Source organism: Paralichthys olivaceus, chromosome 6 (genome assembly GCF_024713975.1).
Source record: "Paralichthys olivaceus isolate ysfri-2021 chromosome 6, ASM2471397v2, whole genome shotgun sequence".
NCBI classification, from domain to species: domain Eukaryota; kingdom Metazoa; phylum Chordata; class Actinopteri; order Pleuronectiformes; family Paralichthyidae; genus Paralichthys; species Paralichthys olivaceus.
The window spans coordinates 10,042,766-10,059,753 of NC_091098.1; the positions used below are offsets into that span (position 1 = coordinate 10,042,766).

At 40.5% G+C, this 16,988-nt stretch overlaps 1 protein-coding gene and 3 non-coding genes across 5 annotated transcripts in view; 1 reads left to right on the plus strand and 3 right to left on the minus strand.

Moving 5' to 3' along the window:
* The window catches only part of sema3h (sema domain, immunoglobulin domain (Ig), short basic domain, secreted, (semaphorin) 3H), a 100,301-nt gene that overhangs the window by 68,615 nt on the left and 14,698 nt on the right, over positions 1-16,988 (plus strand). For both annotated transcript variants that reach the window (XM_069526673.1, XM_069526674.1), the window contains exons 5-8: positions 961-1,054; positions 1,320-1,439; positions 2,023-2,168; positions 2,930-3,044. In XM_069526673.1, the coding sequence (XP_069382774.1) occupies positions 961-1,054; positions 1,320-1,439; positions 2,023-2,168; positions 2,930-3,044 (475 nt within the window). The remainder of the gene's footprint in view (positions 1-960; positions 1,055-1,319; positions 1,440-2,022; positions 2,169-2,929; positions 3,045-16,988) is intronic.
* Positions 5,265-5,336, minus strand: trnam-cau (transfer RNA methionine (anticodon CAU)). Its single transcript has one exon. It is a non-coding gene; the product is annotated as a tRNA-Met (tRNA).
* Positions 9,081-9,152, minus strand: trnam-cau (transfer RNA methionine (anticodon CAU)). Its single transcript has one exon. It is a non-coding gene; the product is annotated as a tRNA-Met (tRNA).
* On the minus strand, positions 12,450-12,521 carry trnam-cau (transfer RNA methionine (anticodon CAU)). Its single transcript has one exon. It is a non-coding gene; the product is annotated as a tRNA-Met (tRNA).

Below are 16,988 nucleotides of genomic sequence, written 5' to 3' on the forward strand. Positions count from 1 at the left end.
CAATAAGACTATGTATACAAACCAAATTTAAATTAATATACAAAAGGTATAATTGACTGCAGAACAGACAGCTGTTCCAACCACCCACCCTCCTGTGTGTGTGTGTTCCCCAGCACCAGCCCTTATACACCAACCTATCAGCAGCTGAAATATCATATGTGTGGTGTCTGCCCCTATGCCCATATATCTACCTAGTTTATTCTGTGCCATCTGTCTGTAATATACACAGTGTTCCTTTTGTCATTTAGGCTATAGTTTGGGGGCTACTGGACATTGTAGATTTTTTATTTGACATCTGTGTGTCAAATATAACATAAATGTAATTCTAGAGCCTGAGAGTGTCTCCCTTATGGTAATTTATCATCATTAAGACACATGTGGGTTATCATTCTGTCAGAAATAGGTTAATGGCTCTAAATTCCCTCAGTGTGTGTGTGTGCCAGTTGTGGGGTCAGAGACTATGTTGGATTTTGTGTGTGTGGGTATGTGCATTCCTGGATCTGTGTTTTTTTACGTTGCATGCATGCCTTTCAGCCTTTGTGTGTGTGTGTGCGTGTGTGTGTGTCAGCTAACAGCTAATCCCATGAAAGGGTGTGTGAGATCAGAGCAGAGGTTCAGACTTGGTGCTTAGAGGAGCTGGTGGTGCTGACTGTTTTAAGACTGGACTTCACACATTTTTAAATCCCTCCACTTAGCCCAATTACCCTCACTTGGCCGCTCACTCTTTGTGTGTGTGTGTGTGTGTGTGTGTGTGTGTGTGTGTGTGTGTGTGTGTGTGTGTGTGTGTGTGTGTGTGTGTGTGTGTGTGAAAAGTATTTCCTGCTTATTTGACAGAATCAGTGGATAAATAAAATAATTTATGTATTAAAGAATTAGTTAGTCAGTCAGCCGGCCCAAACATTTTTTTTCTCTTGTCTGCCAGTCTGTCTGAGTGACTTCTGTCTCTGTTTTCTTTGCCAGTCAGAGCACCAGACTCTCTCCTACAGCCAGACAGAGTGTGGGAAGGGCAAATGCCCCTACGATCCGTTCCAGAAAACAGCCTCCGCTGTTGTTGGTATGTCTGTTTCCTTATATCAGTTTACAACAAATTACAAGTTATGGCAGGAACTGCTACAACATATCTGTGAGAATTTTTCCAGTTTGTCATTAAAAAAAAATGGATGGAATTAGAGAATCAGAAGAAAATGTTTACCCATGGGTCCAATAAAGTCTAATCTTATGAACCACTGTGAGAATATGTTAGAATAAGCCAAAAATTCAGATTGTCAAAAACATTCTCTATTGGTAAAAATACCTAAATGTTTTGTTTTTGTATGAAGATGGAGAACTGTATGCTGGGATCACCTCAGACTTCATGAGCAGGGACTCTGCCTTCTTCCGTAGTCTCGGCAGCCGCCATGTTATCCGCACTGAGCAGTACGACTCCACCTGGCTGCAGAGTAAGCACTAAAAAAAACCCTCTATCCCCTTAATTTTGCAAGTGAATCTAGTGAATGTCACAACAGAAGTGTCAGGATTTCTGCTAGAAACCAGAAAATATTTGTATCCTAAAAAACACAAGATAAAATGACCTTGCACAGTCATTATGTGTTTAAACTAAAACATGCAGTGCACTTCTAACATGCTTCAGTTTTTACTGGCTGTTTGGAAATACAAATCAATCACAATAACAAACATCCTTCTTTTTATTTTTGTTTTATAAACTGAATATCCTGGACTGAACTGAATATCTTCTACTCTAAATCAGCATCTCAGGAACCATGTCCTACACGCCCGCTTGGTGTTTTATCAGGCCAGTGTGTTGACGTCTGCCACTGATAACAACAAGATACATGTTGACTTTCTCTGCCATTCAAAAGTCAATTGTACCTCCATCATCCCTTTGCTTTATCTTTTGCACATTCTGATATGCATGTTGTGTGCGTATCAGTAGAGTTGGTTTGCATTACATTTGATTTATAATTTTACCCATGTTTGTGTGTGTGTGTGTGTTTGTGTGTGTGTGCACCTCTCTCTCACCAGATGCCCAGTTTGTGCGGGTAGCGCCACTGTCTGAAACTGATAACCAAGAAGATGATAAGGTCTACGTGTTCTTCACTGAGCGTGCTCAGGAGGCAGAAGGGGCTGCTGGGAAAGTGCTCTACTCCAGGGTGGCACGTGTGTGCAAGGTACGGTGCAGAGTTTGTTAGAGATAGATAGAGACCAGGTTCATGTGTTTGTGTTCTCATATCAGAAACTGTCTGCCTGTAATTTACGTAAATGTCTGGCTGAACAGGTAGAGTTCGTGTGTGTTTGTGTGTTTGTGTGTGTGTGTGTGTGTGTGTGTGTGTGTGTGTGTGTGTGTGTGTGTGTGTGTGTGTGTGTGTGTTTATGTAAAAGAATGGATATGGACGACTGGGATTTCCAGGCATTTGGTATAGATACACATTTTGAAGTCTGTTTAAAAGACTGTTTATGTGTTTGTCCCTATCACTTTCTTCACTATACATGTATCTTCTGCTCCATGGCAGTGTTTGTATCATTGGCTCCTTTATGTGGATCTGTATACACATGCATGACTGTGTTTGTCATGCATGAATATTTGTGGTATGGTTATATGTTTGTGTTTATATGTTAGACAACAGTTGGAAAATAGGTTAAAAATCCATCAGTCTGTATAATTTCAAGAAGGAAATTGTGCATTAAATTGCATTTCTGAAGTAAGATAGAATGGTAGTAATTTAAGGCCTCATAATCATCGAAGAAAATGAACAAGTGTCTTTAGAATAGGCTTTATATTCTTATTCTTTAATTGGATTTACATCATCTTCCAAGGATTCTCTTAAAATATTTTTATAAATAAAGATTCATGGCTGAGACACCCTATGTTTGTACATTCTTTTAATGTTTTAATGTTTCATGTATCTTAATTATTCTGGATTTTTTTTAGAATGACATTGGAGGCCAGAGGAGTTTAGTTAATAAGTGGAGCACCTTCCAAAAGGCTCGTATGGTGTGTTCAGTCCCAGGACCAGACGGCCTGCAGACGCACTTTGACCAGCTGCGTGAGTACACGCACAAGCATCAAATGAAAGTAAAATACATGCACCATAAAACTAAACACATCCGACAGGCCTCAACCACTGGTCACGTCAACATCTGGAGCTCAGCCACTGAATTAAAGAGGACCTGAGTTCAAACACTCTGACAGTGTGTGTGTTTGTTAATGAGTCTGATTCATGAGAAGCAGGAACTTGTGGCTCAAATAGTTTGAGGTGACAGAGAGTTTGCATGCTGAAGAAACTTTGTGCTCAACCACAGCCTCTGTCTGTAAGTGTGTCTGCATGGCTCCACTGTTACCACGGTGATCAACAGGCCTGACGGTCACCTTGGGTTCGTCTTCGTGCCTCAGCCTTGGTAACCACAGCAACCCATTAACATTCAGTTGCTGTGGGCTTATTCAAATATTGAGGATTGCACCAGTGTCCTCCGGTTGGCTCTTGTGTGTGTGTGTGTGTGTGTGTGTGTGTGTGTGTGTGTGTGTGTGTGTGTGTGTGTGTGTGTGTGTGTGTGTGTGTGTGTGTGTGTGTGTGTGTGAGCACGTCTATGTAGGCGTAACTCTGATGGGTTTTTTGAGTGAATTAGGGTTTTTAGCCTCTGTCTTACTCATCAGTCCATCTGCAGATGTATGACTCTAATTTTCTGCATTAAGCTGTGAACTACTGCTACACTGTTGGTAGTCTCTATAAGATGATTTTGCATGTGAATATGCAGAATCTGCAGCTGAGGGAAAAGAGTCTGTGGCCAGAAGCCTTCTAGTTTTCGTGTCGAGTTTGACCAATCACGTTTGGACAGGCTTTGGTTGCCTGCAGGTCCATGTGGAGAGCAAATGAGGTAGAACGCGTTGACTGAAATGCATCGGCTATCAGCTGTTTAAAGTATCTGCATTCTTACGTAGATAGCTGTGAATAGAGATTAGCCAAAATGCGGTGTTTGTGTTTTGTGTAGAGAAACGTCCGACGAGTGATTAAAGAAACTAGTATGACTGTAAAAAGTACAGTGAGCATAAGACAGCAGAGATTTGGCCCACACATCCACTGTCTACACTGGAAGCCCTAAAATATTGGCTGATGGGCTCCTGTCACTTAGTATTCTTACAAACTTCAGTAGTGATGCACATATTATTCTATACTTATAAAGGGAAATCACCAGCCTTCATTGTTGTTTTTCTTTGAAAGATCCTTCAGCTACTGAGTGCTGAAACTTTCGTTCACCAAACTTCTGGTCCTAATAAAACTGACTCTTCTCATTAATCACCAGGTCAGAGATCTGCTCTTTAGCTTTTTAGAGGGTGGAAAAACGTTCAGATTTTCTCAACAACACTGCAGTCATGACCTGTGAGATTCTTATCAAGGTGGTGCCACAGGTATTTGCCTCTGTGTGTTGTTTTATGTTAGTGTTTCTGATTATGATTCAAACGATCTGTTATTAAAAGAAGATACTCTGGAGATCTCTATACACAGGGATGGCCCCCCAACATGTCACGTTCCAAACACTGTAATTAGCAGAGTAGGTTGGTTTAGGTGCAGGCCGAATATTCAAATATAGCTTTTCCTCCCGACCCATTCTATATCACTAAGACAACAGCTTCCAGTCACATCTCCGGAGGTTTTCTCCCTCTGTGCTGCTCTGCACTACAAGCACCACTTTATGTCCAGCAGTGTTATTACTTTCAGTAAAGTGGAGGTTAAAATAGTTTTTAAATCCCCTAAAGAATAGATACTGGAGAATGGTTTCAATCCATCAGCCTCTGGGTTATGGGCCCTGCATGGTCCCACTGCGCCACTCTGCTGAAAGTCAGTACAGGTAGGACTGCATTGGGCCACTGGGGCTTCACAGCTCTAAGTACTGTTTATAAATGAAAAGTGTGTGTTAACAATTGTGGGGTGGACTTTGAAACACATGGCTGTTAATTCTTGTCCCTGGATGGCTGTTAACTGGCAGAAAGAGTGGAACAAAGGTGCTATAGGCATTCAGGGAATTGAAAGGTCGAGTGTTTTTGCAGTTTCAATCATGGTTTATGTAGGTGCTAATTCTTTAGGTAATGTTGGGGTCAGACTACACAATATCAGACCAATTGTAGGCAGGTCCAGAAATCCTATGGCACTTGATGGGTCTTGTGTGTATTGTTAAAAAGAAACTGAGAAAAACAGATTTCTTTAAACCCTCCATGACAGGTTTCATCAACCCTATAAGGTTGAAGTCAGCTGCTGGTAAAGCAATGATAGCAGAGGATGGTTTCGATCCATCGACCTCTGGGTTATGGGCCCAGCACGCTTCCGCTGCGCCACTCTGCTATTGGGCATCCAACTAGAAACATTGTGACTGGCTTAAAACAGACAACACAGAAAGGAAAGCAAAGTATGAAAAGCATGGCGCAAACATTGTGGTGCAGAGCATTGAAAACTGGGGTGACATGAGAAAAAAGCAATGACGTAACCAAGCAACAGTGCTTGGGCTGAGTTATCCTCTCTGCGGCACAGACAACACAGTTTGTGTCTGTTTCTGAAATCCACACTTCCTCATGATACAGATAGGCCCAAGTGCATTTATTAGTTGGATGGGAAAACAAGTGCGTTTGCAGATGTATGACAGAGTTCTTGTACTTTAAGCGTGGTTTATATTTCTTCCAAATTATGTGTTGATAGCATGTTCTGATGTTTTTTTTTACCAGCTGAAGTACTTATACCTGCTATGAAGCTTATTATCTTGTTGTATCTCAGCTGAGAGGGGATTTGAACATACAGTTCCAGGCTTAAGAGGCCTAATCGTCTCTATTAGACCAATGTGGCTAATCTTCTCACGCTACTTTCCCTGTCGGAGAAATTCACCATTGTCTACTTTAAGCAACTTGTGAAGCAAAACACAGCCACCTCAGATGACCATTTGGGCTCCAGGTTTTGCTCTCTGACAAAAAGCATAGGACATGTGCAAAGAGAGCACACAGAAACAGAGAGAGAGCTTTGCGGAGACTGGACTAGTTTCTTATCACAGCTGTTTTTGTAAACGGAAAATCTCAAAATAAACAACGTCTCTCTGCTGAGCACACACACTCAAAATTACTTTGTGTGAACATGCATTAAATCATACAATAAACTAAGTAAATAAAACACTTTTTCTTTCTTATAGTCTAACCTTTTTACAGATGCAAATATGAAGTGTTTCAATGCAGGCACACGCACACACACACATCTTTGGAGCTGTTGACACACTTTCACAAGCTTCAGCCTGTCTGTGTACACAAGGCAGTTCTGACTTGTCAGGAGCATAAACATTTCTAGCCAGCATGCCTGTGGCCACATTTTACAAATCTGATAAGGGTGCCTACAAATTTGTTTGTGAACACTTCTCAGCAGAACACTCATTCAAAACCGCAAACCCGTATACAGGAGATTAACTCATCAGGTTAAGAATGCTGTCAGTGTTGTGTTTACGCCACGCTCTGTCAAACAGAAACCCTACAAATCCAACATACCCTTGATGGTCCGCGGGTCCCTCATAGAAGTGGATCCCACCTGACTGTGTGTGTGAGTGTGTGTGTGTGTGTGTGTGCGCGTGTGACAGTGATTAGATTATGCAGAACATTTTAAAGCTGCTCAGTCACAGAAAACATGGAAATCAATCACCTACAGTCAAATAAACCACAGGGCACCAAACTTTGTGAGTGTGAGAGTTCACGTTGAAAGTAGGTGTGAGTATGTGCACTATGTGTCTCAGTGTGTATGTATGTAAACTATACAAAGCACACAAAAATTAGTTGTATTTGTGCTCGGCTACTGTTTTAACACCATGTGGGACAAATCCATAAAGTGCACAAATATTAGATGTACATGTCACAAACAAACAACTTTCAAATAAAATGTGATCCCTGCATTACAGTACTTTCAAACCAAACATGGAAGGCCTAGTAATCATATTGTTAGAGCTAGTGAGATTGATCGTGGTAATTCATTTTCAATATCAACTAATATAATTTTTGTATTCCTGGCCATATCACCCAGCCCTACCCAGTGTATTTATTCTGTACATACCAGCTAATACCTACATAGGAACAATCACATTTGCAACTTGAACATTTCAGTCCCTGTGCAGCTCATAAAAGTTCTTACGAGAAGAATGATAGGAATTTGAACTCGCCAGATGGTAGAAAATCTGTGATTTATAAGGTGGAATAAATGCTTTAGCTGGTTATAACACAATTAACTCATGATTTATACTGTGACAAAGAAAACTAATATCTGTTAACAGTCAATGTGAACTATGGAAAGACAGTAATGTATAGTTTGATGATCCTGGATCACCCCTATGACAGAATGGCAACCTAAGGCACAGATAATGCATGGATACATTGATGGGTGCTCATCTTTTTGCCTTCGCCAAGTAGGTTAGGTCTTCACCTGTTTCTGTTTGTTGGTTGGTTTGTAAGCAAGATTACACAAAAACAACTTCATGGATTTCCATGAAAAGAAAGTGGTAGGGGTCAGAGGATGGGTCAACGTATTACATTTTGGTGTGGATCTGAATCAGGGGACAGATTCAGGACGTTTTCCCAAGTAATGACTTATGGATCTTGATGCAAAAATAAGCAACATGAACTGATATCTACTAATTTGTGCAATTTGGTGCAGTTTAAATGAAATTAAGGGGGTTGTTGAGGTGTTGGCGGAGGTATGTGCTCTACTGAGCCATTCAAGTGAAATAGTGAGACTATAAAAGAGCATCAGTCTTTTCAGTAAGTGTTGTTGAAGCTATTATGATAAACCAGGATATTTCCCTTGACCTCACCAGTTTGTTTTTGTGCCTGACAAACAACATATTTTGTTAAAATCTGAGCACTTGTAAATAGTTTATTCACCTCTGTTTCCTGTAGTACTTGTTTGTGGTCGTTTACTCACGTTTGATGATGCTCTGAGCGCCCTCACACTTGTTTTGAACAGAGCATCTGGAATTTGATGCCCTTTGTTCTGACGTTGGAGACAAATTTGCATTGGGGTTATTGTTCAGTTACTTTTGTGTCTATGACTGCAGAGGCTGCGTTCACGTTTATGAGACTGTTAATGTGTCTGGCTCTTGTTGTCGATGTCACTTGCTGTTATCTGCCAAGCCAAATTGAACCACAATTATTCAAAAACCAAAATGTTGAGTGGAAGTGACTCATGTCGGCTGTTTTCTCTCTAAACGAGGACAGACATTCTGCTGTCCCTGCAAGCTGGAACAACTCATATTCCCATCTGGATAAAAGTTCAACATGCAGGAAGGCTGTTTACTGCTGTTGTTGTGGAGGACAGGCATGCTATGAGGTTTTAGAGCACGACACAACGGCCCTCTGTGGTTAGACTCCAGTATCATGACGCTAGAGACAATGGGGTATTTTCAGCCTTTTCATCATATATTTTTGTCTGTGTGTATAAAATTGAATGTTCCGGGCAGAAGACAGCCCTCATGTCCTCATCATTACATCAAGCACTGAAGTTGGAAGAGGAGGTGAAGTTGGGAGAAAATATGCAGTGAGTATGTATGTTTAGCATATCAGTGGAGCAGTCTGGGACTGTACTGAAGGATAAGTATTGTTTCTGAATGTAAATGAAGTTGGGAAAAAGGAGAAGAAGAGGAATATGAACTATGTTCTATACTTAAAGGGCAAATCTGACAAAAGGAGGGAGAGAAGATGAGGAAAGGGCCTGTCATCTTGTCAACCACTCTGTATGATGAGAGGAAAAATCTATAGAGGTCAGAAAGAAAGAATAATTGAAAGCAAAAGACAGGATGAAAAGAATACAGGGAGAGGACAAAATCGGGATGGGGATGATAAACATCATGGTGACATCACACTCTGATGTCAAAAGTTGATCATTTGGGTTTGGGAGACATGTGGTCACCTGGCAGGTACATTACTTGCTGCCTATGCTACTAAGCAGACAGCAACAAAGTCAATGAGGACAGAGATTTGTATCTCAAAATGTATTGAGATTTTGTATTAAACAGCTGATGTATATGTTTGCGTCACTTTTACAGACAATCATCTTCTGGTAAAAGATAATTAGCAGAGGATGGTTTCGATCCATCGACCTCTGGGTTATGGGCCCAGCACGCTTCCGCTGCGCCACTCTGCTGTAGAATACTGAGGACAGGATGTGAATTCACAATCCCTGGGTTAGGAGGCCAGTGCCTTATCCATTAGGTCAGGCTCATGCATTCTTTTCACACGTTGGATGTGACAACACAAAGCTATGAAGTGACTTTTCACTCTTATTGATTGGCATTTATCAGCATTATCTGTTTACCCCATTTTTGAGGACACGATATCTTAAGAGCGCCTTGAGGGAAGTACTTCAAATATAGTACAAACCTTCACATGGACTCAAGATGACCTGAAAAGAAATTGAACAGTTGATAGAGGGATACAACTGTGGGGTAGTTATTGAAGTTTACTCCAAACTAGAATAGTTTACTACTGCTTGTGGGTTGTGTCTGAGGCTGTTTGGCTTTAGTGGATATTGGCACAGAAAAGAGATTGGAGGGGAAGAGTCTGCGTTCATGAACTGAGGATGGAGCAGATACATGTATGACTGAGCCACTAGGACGCCCAACCCTGTAACCCTGTCAGATTAATGTGACAAATGTGTCTCCTCTGTGTTCTGGTGAATTACCTCATTTATAAAAACACACTGTGCTTTAAGTGGGTATGAAAACATGTTTTGTGATACTGAAGAAAATTAATCATGTCTTGACACCTACATTCAGCCTTTCTAATCCATCATAGCTTGTGTGGAAAAAAAACTTGAATGGAAGCCCAGTTTATCAAAAGGAGAAAATGAGGAGAATGATAGAGGGAGAGAGGGGGGATGAGAGGGGAGGAATGGAGCTTAGAAAGAGGGTGAGGGAGGAAAAATGAAGTAGGAGGAGAGCAGAGGTTATAGCAAGAGGTGGAGAACAGGAAAATAGCGGTAAGAGGAAGAGAGAAAGAATTGATGTTATCAGAGTGTTACTGCTCTAACACTGCTGTGTAAGAGAAGGTGAAGGCAGAGGAGAGGGAAAGAAGAGCTGATTAGGAGGACTGAGTAGAAACTTTGCTTCAGAGTAGGAAAAGTAAATAGAAGATGAGGTGGATGATGAGAAAAAGAAAGGAGCTCTGGACAAAAAACACATTGTTCCTCAGGAAAAGAGTTTTGAGAAAAATTTGAGATAGTGTTTCATGTGGCTGCTATTTAAAGGTCATTTAAGATGTCTGAGGTGGAAATTACAGTAGCATGGGTGGAATTTGCCTGCTGTTATGCAGATGTCTGGCACAGCCTCCCCTCTTACGACTAGTTTTATATTCCCCTTGAGCTATGGTACCCTGAAAGTGACACAAGGGAAGCTATATAGGATCGCTAATTAGGGTGAAAATCCTAAGTTTTGAAAGTAACAAAGATCCTCCCTGTACATCAACAGTACTTTTTCCTTACATCTCTTTACAATGTAGAAATGTATTTTAAGTGCTACCAGGGAGTACAGAATAATAGACAGACAGAAGAGGAGGAGGACAAAAGAGATGTGATATTTATGAACAAGGAAACACTACAGCCCAGACAAAAGGCTTTTACCCCTCATTGGATAAGGAGGGGATGAGTGAGGTGAAGTGAAGCTAAAAGGGTGTGAGGGGTGATGTGATGGAGACAGAGCGGGAGGGAAGGAGGGGAATGGGGTTAATTGGAAAGGATGGAGAAGGGGGGGGGGCAAGGAGTGTGAGAGTGAGACTTTTTAAAAGCTATAGTTACTTAATGTAAATTACTGGTGTTTGGCCAAAGGCTATATTCCTGCTGGCTTGGTTCCCAGTCTCAAAGTTATTAAAGTAGAATTATAGATAACATTTTCTCTTATAAGTAGATGTAGAGAACATTTTCCATTTTCCAACGTTTTCAGGTGAACTTGTCTTTCCAAAAATGATACATCATGTTATTTTTTGGGGGAAAGGTTTTCTTTTAGATTTGCAAGTGAGTTACACAAATGCTTTTAAATCAAAAAAACAAATTAAATGTCCTTCACTGCAACCGTGGGAGAGCAGACACCTGCCAAATGGATATCTCAGTCTGGACATAAACTCAAAGAGACATGAAGATGGAGATAACAGCAGTGGCTAGAGGGGGAAAATGTGTCATGGAGAAAATAATGGTACAGCGACAGGAATCGGGCCAATAGCCCCGAGGTTAAAGGACAGAACAAGATGAAGGCAGGGCGATTACTGGCAAATTAATGGGGATGGCCACAAGGAAATGAAGACAGGGAGTGTAGTCAGAAAGGTGACAAGGAGAAGGACGATGTTGGCATTCTGGGTGGCTGGGCAGGGAGAGAGGGAATGAGGGAACAGAAATGAGGAGGTTAAGGGAATCTGCCTCAGGGCTGTGGGCAGACATTTAGGAGGAGGAGGAGGAGAAAGATAGGGACTTAGGCTGCAGGTCTGCGGGCCAGACAAGACTGTCTTCCCTCAGGGGGATACAACCTCTTTTTGTTTGGGAAGAAGACACAAGACCAATCCTCCAGAGAAAATAGGCCAGACGCACAGATGTAGAGGGCGTTGGAGGGAAGAAGAGATGCTGAGAGGGAGGGACGAGAAAAGTGAGAAACAAAGAGAACCAGAGAACAGGCCTAGAGGGATCCTGGGAAGTCCAGGTGGATTTGCGGAGAAAGGAAGGCGGGGGGATGAGCACCTGAAGGAGAGATAAGAGAGAGAAAGAAAAGGAGAAACATAGATTCAGAAAGAGACAAAGAAAAGCTGCTCAGAACGAGGGATTCTTTTTGTAAAAGATGGTCATCTGAAAGTGATAGAGAGAGAGGATGAAGATAAAAAGAAAAGAAAAGAAAACAGTGTTTTGTACAGCTGCAATATGATCTGACTGCTTTGTGTTAGATATTTTAAAAGTTAAAATCCGTGCTCCTTCCTGCTTTAACTTAAAAAATTGATTAATTAAATGATTTATGAAATTAATCTGCCCTGATTCAAACTTGTCGCTGTCTGATAAGGGAGAGTTTTTTGAAAACCTGTGCTGTAAATACCCGAGATGCATTCTTCAAAGTCTGTTGAAAGAAATATGTGGTTCTGGCTGAATCTTCCAAAGTCTAACTGTTTTCATGCGGAGCTGAATTCACACTGAGGTGCTGAGAAGAAAGAGAGTCTGACTAACTTTGAAACACAAGGTGGGACTCAGCATTTTTACCATACTGGGATTACCAAAGTTTGCATGGAGTTTTTGCACTTTTTTAATATTGAACTGAGCATATCTGCAGGCTATGTGGCCTCTTTTCTCCAGTATACTAAAGACGAGGTTGTTGTTGATGTTGGAAGCATCAACAGATGTATGACTCTATGTTTTAGTAACCTGACACAGTGATCGTGTTAATTTCTTTAAAACAGCTTTGTGGAAAATTTATAGCAGAGGATGGTTTCGATCCATCGACCTCTGGGTTATGGGCCCAGCACGCTTCCGCTGCGCCACTCTGCTGGATGATGGGCTGTGAGTAGACACTACTGGAAACATTGTACTGGGTTCAAGCTGCTTTACTGAATTTGGCTCAACTTTTTAAAAATAGGAAAATACTTTTTGCTTTGTGTAGTGTACAGTAACTTACTTTTGATGTTGTTGCTTTGTTGTGAATGGCAGAGTAGTATTTGCCTAATATTAAATGTAACCTAGACATCTAACAACCAAATTAACCCCAATCTTATCCCACATCACAGTACATTCCTTATCTGAGAATCATTACCTGTTTGGCTGTCAGCAGGGACACTTTGTACCTTGTACAGCACTTTAAAATAAACATTTGAATCCTGTTTGTATATACATTGACAAATATTATTTTCCTCAACTGTCTGCTATCCATTGGCCTTTTTGCTTCATATTCACCTCTGCACATAAAAGTTTATTCACCATTCCAAATATCAAACATGTGTCCTGCAGACAAATATCACCAACACTTGTTGTCAACATGGCCAAATATGGGTCTGACCAGTTCTGCAGATGTTGTTTGGAAGATCAGAGGTCGGGTGCATATTTAGTGCTCTTTCAAATGGATTTGTATCTCTTCTTTTCTCTATCTCATCACAATCCAATCGCCCAATGAACATGTTCCCACCAGATTCAAGGGGAGTTGCTCTTTCATCTGTACTGTAATGACTTCCACCAGGTTGAGATGTAAATCTTTCACTGCCCTTCTTTTGAGTCTCTCGATCATCCCCTCTGTGAAAAATGTTGAGGTGCTTTGGATTCACCAAACAGAATATATATCATCCAAAGTAATAAATCAGAACCACTGTGAAAAACTTTAAGACAAATAGAATAGAGAAAAAAAAAGAAAATGGAGATATGATAAAAGTTTTGATAAATGAAAGGAGGGGAAGACAGAGTGGTATTCTTTGAAGGATGTAAGCAGTAAAGAAAAACCAAGCTTGAAATGATAAGAAAAATGGAGAAGAAAGAAAAAAATAGATGGAGGGATGAGATACACATGAAGCAGTAGAGAGAAAAAGGTACGCACTAAAGAAAATTCAATCTTGAAGCGATATAATGAATAAGGGATTCGGGAAGTGAGCAATGTGTAGGCTGCAAGCTGTAAATTACCCATAATCCTCCCTTCTATGTCCTAAGGGTCCTGCTGATTGCTTTCATTATGCCTCTTCGCTGCCATCAGCTATGGTCGCCGGCTTAATGTTTCAGGTTGTCAGCTCGTCCTGTTCTTGCCAATGGGGAAATCTCAGGAATGACACCAGGGAATTTCTTAAAATTACCAGAAATGTTCACTTGGACTCAAGAATTTTTATGAAGAATTTGTTTTATTGTTCAGGAGTGTGAGGAGTTGTACTAACAGCTGAAGGGCCTCTTTGTGTGACTTTTATGGACTATTGCCTTCTGGGAGCTTCTGCTGTTCAACTCTGCTGTCTCACAAATATTGATTTGCATTTACAGTAGCTGGTGTGGCAGAGTTGACAGTCACTAGCAGCTCAAGATGAAAAGTTACAGCAGCCTGCTCTCTGTCAGTTAACTGGCGGATTTTATCTATCCCATGACACTGTACGTTTGTAATTGAATAAAACAATGTCATGATGACAATTCATATCCAAAAGGTCAAAGGTCACCTTCACTTTGACATCATAATATTGACAATATCAACGCCAGAACTGAGTAAAAGACTGTGACCATATGTCACATGTGGTCCTTGATCTTCTGTGGAGTCAGGTTAATAATCCATATTTTAAATTTTGAAGCTTCTTTATGGTAACTTACATATTCATACCACGGATGCACTTTGACTCTGTTTCTCTCAATGAACTTGGAGTAAAGACATGCAGCAGAACAAAAGCAACGAAGCTTTACATAGTCAACTCGCATGATATTAATTCATAAATCCTGTGTGACAAATAAGAATGAGACACAATACCTTTAATTAGATTCCATCAAAGTCTTCATATCACATATACAGTAAGTCTGCAACTTGACTGATTGGCATATAACAAGGCAGTAATTCTACTTTCTCTTAGATTGATGTCTGTCAATATGTGTGTGTGTGTGTGTGTGTGTGTGTGTGTGTGTGTGTGTGTGTGTGTGAGATGAAATGAAATGAGATTAGGCTTCCTGCAGGGCTGTAGTTCCATGGAGGCCACCTGAAGCAGCAGGAATGACAGGAATGTGAGAATGATGATACGCTTAATCATCTCAGTCACCACAGCAACATCTCTGCCTCAGTGTGGGAGAAAAGATGATGGTGTAAAGGGAAGAAAAGAGAATAGAGGAGAATAAGAGTATAGAGACACATGCAGACCTTGTTTGAAACAAGCTTTTCCAACCTTCATTGCTGCAAACTCTCTATATCTCAACATCGACCTCAGCTCTTTTCAGTTAAATCCTTTTTATAGAGTTTCTAAGACATTTAAAGTTGTTTGCCAACCGTATCCTCTGAGCAAAGTCAAGACACATATTTATAGATTATCCCAGCATGCCACACAGGAAAGAAAGGTCTCTGTTCTCTACTGTGATGCGATGGTAAAAACATTTTCAAATCTTATCTCAGACAACAGTGCAAAACAGAAAATCTTTGACTATTATATGACTGTGAAAACGAAGGTGGAGCTGTGACAGCAGACTACTAAATTATACAATAATGAACAACACCTGAGAAATGGAGTTGAAAAGTTTAAATTGTGTTAAACTGTAATGATCATGAGCTAATAAATCACACATTTCAACATTATGTGTAAATATCATGTTTTTATATGTTTCTATCTTTATTGAAGAGAGGAGTCATTCAGTTTGAGAGCAGGACTTTCACGTCCAGATTTTGTATTGCTTTCACTCAAAAGGCTGTGCTCACACTCGAATAGCCCCTGCCCGTGCTTAGATTTGCTCTGCTTTTGCTCAAACTCTATTTTTGAACTCAGATATTTTGTTGTTTGCACAAAATTCCTGAGCTTCTCAAAATTGGCAATAGAAAGTTATGACATCTGCAGTGGACTTGTTTAACGTTATCTGATTTACAAGATGTGAAACCTTTTTAGAGTAGAAAACACAGTCGGGCTGGGCGATGTGACTTTAAATCAATATCACCATTATTTCAAACTTTTACCTTGATTGCAATTAATGAGCAATTATTATATTGCCCAGCCCTACACAACAGGAACAGTTAATCATTTCGAGAGAGGGAAATCAGCTCCACAGTGTTTTACACCCATACAATTTTAATTGGTAGACCGGTGTCTTGAACAGTAAATTATATGTCTCATGACAGATTTAAAAATCAAGTAATGGATGTATTTCGTGATGATGGCAGGATCTGTGGGCTGATTTGTGTCAGTTTGGCTGTAGAGGTAAAGGAGCAAAGCCTCTTAGAAGTCAGGAATACCTCACTACACCATATGGAGCTGTCTGCAGTTACATTTGCTGAGCGACTAATTAATTTAGATTGTTTGTGACTTTGTAAACTAGAGTCTTTTGAAGACATTTTTCAGTTTTCATTAGTTGCCATCTGTTTGTCTGTTTGTTTGTCTGCTTTTCTGTCAATCTGTTCATCTGTGAACTGTGAAATGCTTTGTTTCTATTGTAATTTGGGATTAAAAGAAATCACACTGACTAGCCCGAGGACAGAAATCACAGTATGTGAATAATATGGAAGAGTAGTTGTGTTTGTTTGTTAAAAACAACTTCTCAGACTTTTGAAGGTTACAGCCAAATTGGATAAGCTCACCAAAGTGTTACTCCATGATGTTAGTAGTGGTCAAAACTCTGCAGGATACCTTTAATTAAATCTTAAGGGGATGTATTTTTATTAGTAAATTCATTTTACCAACAATGTGATAGATTGATTCTGACCTTCCGCCCAGGGTGTTGCTATTGTGCCAACTTGGTACAAAAAGTTTTAATTATTGTCATTTGTCAAAGAGGCATCATATAAAATCTGTGAATATCAAGACTTAGGGTCACAATCACAATCAATTTTAAGTTCAAATGCTTGGACACCATTTAAAAAATTGTCAAATTTGGTCCGATGGCTGATGAGTTATCAGGTTAGAAAGACAGACAGATGGAACAAGAGAAAATCCACACTCCACCTGATTGCACAGTATGAGGGACGACAGTCGAAGCAACACCAAAGTGAAAAAAACACATCACATGTGATCCACTGTGTTTTAAATAAAGAGCGAAGGCTGAGGCGTGGTGTTAGTGTGTGTGACAGCAGGTGTCGTTCTCCTGTGGCGGCCTGAGCGCTCAGCTCTCCCACTGTGGCCGGTTATTAATGGCTACAGATTCATTACAAGCAGCCAGTCAGCCATGCAGCCATCCCGCCTGATGCTATTAGTCACACAGTCAGACTGATAGATGCACACACGCACACACACACAAACACACAGGCGTACAATTAATGAGCAGCAAATACCACCCCCTAGCACATAGACATTTACACAGATTCATGAACATTAC